Source organism: Pelophylax lessonae (genome assembly GCF_965119305.1).
Source record: "Pelophylax lessonae genome assembly, chromosome: 8".
NCBI classification, from domain to species: Eukaryota; Metazoa; Chordata; class Amphibia; order Anura; family Ranidae; genus Pelophylax; species Pelophylax lessonae.
This window is the reverse complement of record NC_138775.1, coordinates 273,903,779-273,912,187: the sequence shown is the minus strand read 5'-3', so window position 1 is coordinate 273,912,187 and position 8,409 is coordinate 273,903,779. Positions and strand designations below refer to the sequence as shown.

Here is an 8,409-nt window from a genome sequence, read left to right as displayed (position 1 = left end):
AACAGCATTTTTGCTTGCACGTGATTGGATGATGGAAGCCAGCAGAGCTTCTGCAAAGTGCCTTTAGTAAATCAACCCCTTAGTACCTTTTTTAACCGCTTGCCGACCGCCGCAAGTAGATTTACTGCGGCGGTCAGCCCCTGCCAGGCAGAGTGACGTTAATTAACGTCACTAGCCTGGGAGGGTCTGGGGAGCGAGCGCGCGCCCGCGGAGGCGCGCTCCCGCGCGGTCACGGACCCCCCCGCGCGTGTGACCAGCGGACCCGATGTCCGCCGGTCACTCGGCGATCGGCGGGGGAGAGGGAGAATGTCAGGCAGCTTGTGTAAACAAGCCACCTGTCATTCTCCTCGCTGTAAAGACACTGATCACATGGATCTACTATGTAGATCCGTTGATCAGTGTCCTTACAGCTCAAGCCACAGCCAATCACAGTAGAAATCACGCCCCTAGGGACACACACAGCCCCTCCCTCCCAAATAAAGTTAACCCCTTCACTACCAGTGTATTTTTACAGTAACAGTGCATATGTATAGCACTGATTACTGTAGAAATGTCACTGGTAACCCCAAAAGTGTCAAAAATGTCAGTCAAGGGTCCGATCTGTCCGCCGCAATGTCGCAGTACCGCAAAAAAAATCGCAGATCGCCGCCATTACGCGTTAAAAAAAAAAAAACAACAAAAATGACAAAAATCTTTCCCTTTGTTAGTAAACGCGATAACTTTTGCGCAAACCAATAAAAATACGCTTTTTGCGATTTTTTTTTACCAAACATAGGTAGGATAAAACAAATTGGCTGAAAATGTTAAAAAATTTTGATTTTTACATTTTTTTTGGGGGGAATTTCATATAAAAAAATGTGAAAAATATTGCTATTTTTGCAAAATTGTTGCTCTTTTTTTGTTTATAGCGCGTGATCAAAAAATCGCACAGGTGATCAAATACCACCAAAAGAAAGCTCTGTTTGTGGGAAAAAAAGGACGCCAAATTCGTTTAGGTACAGCGTCGCACGACCGCGCAATTGTCCGTTAAAGTCACGCAGCGCCGAATCGCAAAATACCCCCTGGTCTTTTAGCAGGAAAATCCTCCGGGGCTTAAGTGGTTAAATGCGTTGTCAAAGCCTGCTATAGGCCATGCTCTTCAGGCAAGCATTTAAAAATCAAAATGAGAAGAGTCCCTGTACATTTCTGGACTTTTTTTCAAGCCACAAAACTCATATCACAGCTTGGCCGGGACACAAACAATTTAATTACTGCTTTTGTTTGCTGGAAATAAATTTGAACAATATTTGCAGAGTGCTGCTACTAATCCTATATACAGTAGACTATTTACACTAGAATTTCCCTTGACCTAGCAAATTTCCGTACTTGACCACATTTAGAATTGTTTTTTCTTTTTCCCTCAGTTAAACCACATTCACCAACCAACATAACCATCAACTGTCACCAGACCTCGGATGAGTGCTCTGCGACCATTCACCCAGATCGGGATATACAGCACATCAGGTTAAGATATCGAGCCAGCATTGAGGGAGGCTGGCAAGAGGTAATTGTGTATAGGGGACTTTCCAGTGTGAAAAAAAAAACATAATTTTGACCTATTTAAATTTCCAGAGAGGTCTCTATCTCCAACAGCCCTACTGTACACTGTGTACTTTCACCGTAGATGGCAGTTATTTGGTCCTAGGCATGTGACGGTATCAGATTTCTATGCTGCGATTAATTCAATAAGGTTTTATCACGGTATTAAAAAAATGCAGTGGCCTTGAAATCCATCCTGCTTTTGCACCATGCGACCTACCTGCAGTTCCTGTTCTGGCAAGCTTTCTGCATTTTTATACACGTGCGCCCAGCATTTAAAAACACAGTTTGCGTGTGCAGGAACTGCAAGTAAGTCGCATGGTGCAAAAGCAGGGTGGATTTCACGGCCACTGCATTTTCTAAAATTCTGCATGCACCTGTTTTCAGCCGAAAATGCAGGCATAGCAGCCCATTCGAATCAATGGGCTGCTATGCCTGTGTATATATATATGTATTGTACGTGTGTGTGTGTGTGTGTGTGTGTGTATATATATATATATATATATATATATATATATATATATATATGTGTGTATATGCGTGTGTGTGTGTATATATATTGTGACAGGAAGTCAGGTAAATCTGGGAATGTAGTCACTGAGAGGAGACACATTCCCACCTGCTTTGAAAGTTCACTGATACTATAGGGTGTTGGCTGCAGAGAGAGCCAGCAGGAAGTTGAAAACCATTCAGCTGTTCAGAATGAGGAGATCAAGGACTCTATAATTTGTCCAGAGAAAATCTATTGAGTGCTGCCTCCTGTCGCTGTGTGAGCTGGGAAGAGGAGGACAGACATACGTGTACCTCCCGACGCCGTGTGGGCATGGGAGAAGGACTGCTGCCGCCTGTCGCCGTGTGGGCTGGGAGAGGGGGACAGTCGGATGTGTGCCTCCCGACAAGCTGGTGAGCATGGGAGAAGACCCCCTAAAGCGATGTGAAGCTAAGGAGGGTAACCACGAGTGAAGACGTCTCAAAGGTGAGAAGACAAAGTGTTCCATGTGAAGAGTGTGAAGAGAAGTGTTCCATGTGAAGAGTGTGAAGAGTAAAGGGACCTGTTATAAATGAACATGTGCTGTGTGAAAGAAAACAAAGGGACATGTTCAATGGACAATGTTTGTGCTGTGTGAAAAGCAAACAAATGGACATTTGAGTGTCTGCTGTAGGATCAGCAGTGTCGGCCCAACAGTAGGTTGGAAAGACTTCTTAGGTAGGTTCCAGCTGTGAGAAGGTAGCCGCCCACAGAGGCAAGGATTTATTTTGTCTTTTATTTTATTTTGGCTGTTTTGATGCTTGCAATTGTGTTAAGTAAATTGCATGAATAAATCAGTCTTGTTTTTCAACCTCTAATCGGCTATCTCTGTGAAAACGCACCCCCAAAGGGGTCACCCATACGCCTACCAATGAGTGAATCCTTACATATGGTGGAGGTATGCAGTGGGCATAAGCAGAGATCCCTGCAAGGAAGTGCAAATGTTTGATGAACTTTGTCTGGTGCATGAGATTGCACAATCTATGTGTGCAGGAGAGAAGATCCTGACAGAAAAAAAAAAGTGTTTTAAAGAGACAGCGGTCTCAAAATTATTTGATGAACTTTGTTGTGTCTGGTGCAAGTGACTGCACAAACTGTGTGTGCAGGAAAAGAGATCTTGCAAGAGAGAGAGAAAAACTACATGTGTTAAAGAGACAGTGGTCTGAAAAATTTTTGCTGGACTGTGAAAAATTTGTTTGTGGAGTTATTGAAGATGGGGCGTTCAAAACGCCTGAAGAATGCAAAGATAGATGAAATGAGAGACCGGATTCTATGGATGGAGGGGATGTTGCCGTCTGAACCAGCCCCATCCATGCCTAAAGAGAGTCTACTAAAGAGGAAGGTTGTTGTCCCTAGCAACACTGATGAAACCGCTATGGAGACGCAGTGTGCTCAGATGAAAAGTAAACTCAAAATGGAGGAGATGTTGAAACATCTGATTATATCAAATGCAGCTCAACAGCAAGCAAATGCAGGCAAATGCGGATTTTCAGCGGAGCTTTGCAGCTCAACAAAAGGCTCATCAAGAGAGCATGGCAGGCTGGAAACAGAGACGCCAGCAGCCAATGGAGGCCATCGGTTTGGAAGAAACCGAGTATGTGTGCAGGGCTGAGTTGGATGCCTTGCAACGGAAAATGGAAGAAAAGGAACAAGCCTTGGAATTGCTTAAAATGGAGCATAGAAACTTGCAGGAAATGAATGAACTACTCAAGTCTCATGTGTTACAGTGGGAAGAATCCACTGCTCTTCTTTTGGTCGAGTTGCAAAAACGCAGAGAGACTATAATGGAGAAAGATACCATCCTCATGGAAAAGGAAAGTGAAATTCAGACTTTGCAGAAGCAAAGTATGGCTGATATGTTGGAGTTGCGTAATCAGCTGGAAAAAAGTCTTCAGTGTTTGGAAGTTACAAAAATAGACCTGCAGGAGTCGCAGGAACAGAATGTCGCTCTGAAAACGACATTGTCTCTCAGCGACAATGAGAAAAGTGAAAGAGAGGCTAAATTACTGAGTACTGTGTATGAGCTCACCACTTTGAGCAATGTGGTAGATGAATTACGTGCAGACTGTGAAAGTTGGAAAGGTGAAGCCCAACGTTTCCAGCAGCAGTTAAAGGAGAAAGAAGCCTGTGTGGCAGAATTACAGTCTCATTCCCAGAAACTAGCCAATGAGGTGAAGGCTCTTATGCAGGGAAAAGGAGATTGTGAACATAAGAGGGAAAAAGTAGAGGCACAGCTTCTGGAATCGCAAGTCAAGGTGTCAGAAGGTGACCGATTGTGTGCTAAGCTGTTAGAGAAGGCAAACCGATTGCAGGTTGAGTTGGACAGTGTCACAAATCAGCTTTCTCAAGCAGACAGCAAATCTAGAGAAATTGCGGAAGATTTTTCTATCTTGGAATCGCAGCTGCAAGACACGCAGGAACTCTTACAGGAAGAGAGGTGTCAAAGGCTGAGTTTTAGCACAAAGCTCAAACAAATGGAAGATGAGAAAAATGGCTTCCTGGAACAATTAAAAGAGGAGGCGGAAGCAAAGAAAAACCTATCAGAGCAAGTCGCAACATTGCAAGCTCAGATAGCGGATATGAAAAAACGCATGGAAGAAAGCGTTGGTTCATTACAGTGTGTTGAAGATGTGAAAAAGAAGTTTGATCAGATGCTTGGTGAAGAGAAGACTGTGTCTGCAAAATATGCAGAAGAACGCGCCCGTGCAGAAACGGAGGTGCGTGATAACGAGAGCAAAGCCCTGTTCTTGGCTCGCTCTTTGGAGGAAGCTCTAGAGTGTAAGGCTGAACTAGAAAGTGTTAAACAGCTGCGTACAGAAATGGAAGAATTGGTCAGCTCCAAGGATGATGTTGTGAAAAGCGTTCAGGAGCTAGAAAAGTCTAAGCGAGCCTTAGAACAGCAAGTAGAAGAGATGAAGATTCCGTTGCAGGAACTGGAAGAGGAATTCCAGGCAACAGAGGATCTGTCCCAAAGAGGGGATAGTGTGCCTGATGCAGTTTTTAAAAGGATCAGTGTTTTGGGGTCTGTCCTGAGTGAGCCTCAGAAATGTGATGACACGTGGCTTGAATCACCCCTTTGGAATAAACCGTTCCTTCAAAAACTTCAAGCATTGGAAAATGTATCATTAGAGCTTCAGCAAACAAAAGAGTTGTGTAAGAAATGTGGTGATTTCTCAGTTCAGGCTGAAAACCTAGTGGAGAAAACTAAGGCTGTTGGTGAAAACGTGAAGCAAATGAATTTCAAGTGCCTTTCAGGGAGTGTTTCCAAAATGGAACTGGTGAAAGACGGGTGGCAGAAGTTTGATCGTGATCTTGAGATGCATTCCATGTGGAATTCAGATAGAGAAAAGGAACTAGGTGACTTTGAGCGGTCAAATAGTTCAGCAGAAAGTGCATTGAAGAAACCTGTAAAAGAATGTGTTGCAGTTCCATGCTTCTTCACTGATGCAGAGAGGAGGTCTATAATGGATACCACCCAGATTGCTGGGTTCAACTGTGTTGTTGCCTTTAACCCCTATGTTGGTGGAAGGAAAGTTGATGATGTTCTGGTTGGCTACTTCTGTGAAGAGTTTGGCAAGAAATATAAACTGAATATCAAATCAAATAGTAGGCCTTTACTGCGACTCGCTCAGGAGGGCGAAAAGTTTAAGAAGTTGATGAGTGCAAATGCTTCAGATCTGCCTATGAATATGAAATGTTTGGTGAATGATATTGATATCTCTGGGAAAAGGAACAGGGGTCACTTTGAAGAAATGTGTGACAGCCTGTTGTCTCAATTGGAAAATCCTCTGCACAGCATCTTAGAGCAAGCAAAGCTCAAGAAGGAAGATCATTCCCTTTTACAACAAAAAGTCAATGATTGTGTACAGCTGTATGGAGAGGCAACTCAAGTCACAGAGGGATGTCAAGAGTCCCTACTTGGAACAAGCCTTAGTGAAGCAAAGGTTCTCAAAGTTTTGTGGAAAACATTTATGGATTGCATTGCAGAGAGAGGCGTCTTAAGAATGTTGAAGACATTAAGACTAGCCCAATTGAGTTGCCTATGGATCACGGTCCTCCATGGTGGATTGGACAGACGGTTATGAGGGACAAGCTGTCTGACATTTATGAGAAAGCTGTCAATGAAGATGACAGAAACGAGAAGGAGCAAAATTATGCCAAAAATGCAGTTGAAGAATGTGTATATGAGATGAGAGACAAACTGTGTGGCATTTATGAGAAATCTGTCAGTGAAGATGACAGAAACAGTTTCATCCGGAAGCTTGAGGATAATAGGAGGCTTATCAGTGAGTCAGCAGTGCCTGACACATGCGTGCCTGGAAATATGTGTCCCAACCCTAGGGTTGAAACAAGAGGGGGGGGGTATGTGACAGGAAGTCAGGTAAATCTGGGAATGTAGTCACTGAGAGGAGACACATTCCCACCTGCTTTGAAAGTTCACTGATACTATAGGGTGTTGGCTGCAGAGAGAGCCAGCAGGAAGTTGAAAACCATTCAGCTGTTCAGAATGAGGAGATCAAGGACTCTATAATTTGTCCAGAGAAAATCTATTGAGTGCTGCCTCCTGTCGCTGTGTGAGCTGGGAAGAGGAGGACAGACATACGTGTACCTCCCGACGCCGTGTGGGCATGGGAGAAGGACTGCTGCCGCCTGTCGCCGTGTGGGCTGGGAGAGGGGGACAGTCGGATGTGTGCCTCCCGACAAGCTGGTGAGCATGGGAGAAGACCCCCTAAAGCGATGTGAAGCTAAGGAGGGTAACCACGAGTGAAGACGTCTCAAAGGTGAGAAGACAAAGTGTTCCATGTGAAGAGTGTGAAGAGTAAAGGGACCTGTTATAAATGAACATGTGCTGTGTGAAAGAAAACAAAGGGACATGTTCAATGGACAATGTTTGTGCTGTGTGAAAAGCAAACAAATGGACATTTGAGTGTCTGCTGTAGGATCAGCAGTGTCGGCCCAACAGTAGGTTGGAAAGACTTCTTAGGTAGGTTCCAGCTGTGAGAAGGTAGCCGCCCACAGAGGCAAGGATTTATTTTGTCTTTTATTTTATTTTGGCTGTTTTGATGCTTGCAATTGTGTTAAGTAAATTGCATGAATAAATCAGTCTTGTTTTTCAACCTCTAATCGGCTATCTCTGTGAAAACGCACCCCCAAAGGGGTCACCCATACGCCTACCAATGAGTGAATCCTTACAATATATATATATATATATATATGTATTGTACATGTGTGTGTGTGTGTATATGTATATGTATATATATATATATATATACATACACACAGTATCTCACAAAAGTGAGTACACCCCTCACATTTTTGTAAATATTTCATTATATCTTTTCATGTGACAAGAAATGACACTTTGCTACAATGTAAAGTAGTGAGTGTACAGCTTGTATAACAGTGTAAATTTGCTGTCCCCTCAAAATAACTCAACACACAGCCATTAATGTCTAAACTGCTGCCGACAAAAGTGAGTACACCTCTAAGTGCGAATGTCCATATTGGGCTCAAAGTGCCAATATGTTGTGTTGCCACCATTATTTTCCAGCACTGCCTTAACCCTCTTGGGCATGGAGTTCACCAGAGCTTCACAGGTTGCCACTGGAGTCCTCTTCCACTCCTCCATGACGACATCACAGAGCTGGTGGATGTTAGAGACCTTGCCCTCCTCCATCTTCCATTTGAGGATGCCCCACAGATGCTTAATATAGTTTAGGTCTGGAGACATGCTTGGCCAGTCCATCACCTTTACCCTCAGTTTCTTTAGCAAGGCAGTGGTCGTCTTGGAGGTGTGTTTGGCGTCGTTATCATGTTGGAATACTGCCCTGCAGCCCAGAGGGGATCATGCTCTGCTTCAGTATGTCACAGTACATGTTGGCATTCATGGTTCCCTCAATGAACTGTAGCCCCCCAGTGCCGGCAGCACTCATGCAGCCCCAGACCATGACACTCCCACCACCATGCATGACTGTAGGCAAGACACACTTGTCTTTGTACTCCTCACCTGGTTGCCACCACACACGCTTGACACCATCTGAACCAAATAAGTTTATCTTGGTCTCATCAGACCACAGGACATGGTTCCAGTAATCCATGTCCTTAGTATGCTTGTCTTTAGCAAACTGTTTGCAGGCTTTCTTGTGCATCATCTTTAGAAGAGGCTTCCTTCTGGGACGACAGCCATGAAGACCAATTTGATGCAGTGTGCGGCGTATGGTCTGAGCACTGACAGGCTGACCCCCCCACCCCTTCAACCTCTGCAGCAATGCTGGCAGCACTCATACGTCTATTTCCCAAAG

At 44.2% G+C, this 8,409-nt stretch overlaps 1 protein-coding gene across 1 annotated transcript in view; it reads left to right on the top strand.

Annotated features, from left to right (window-relative positions):
- Positions 1 to 8,409, top strand: part of IL12RB2 (interleukin 12 receptor subunit beta 2) — a 98,096-nt gene that overhangs the window by 31,247 nt on the left and 58,440 nt on the right. The window contains exon 6 of the mRNA XM_082264985.1: positions 1,404 to 1,543. Within this exon, the coding sequence (XP_082121111.1) occupies positions 1,404 to 1,543 (140 nt within the window). The remainder of the gene's footprint in view (positions 1 to 1,403; positions 1,544 to 8,409) is intronic.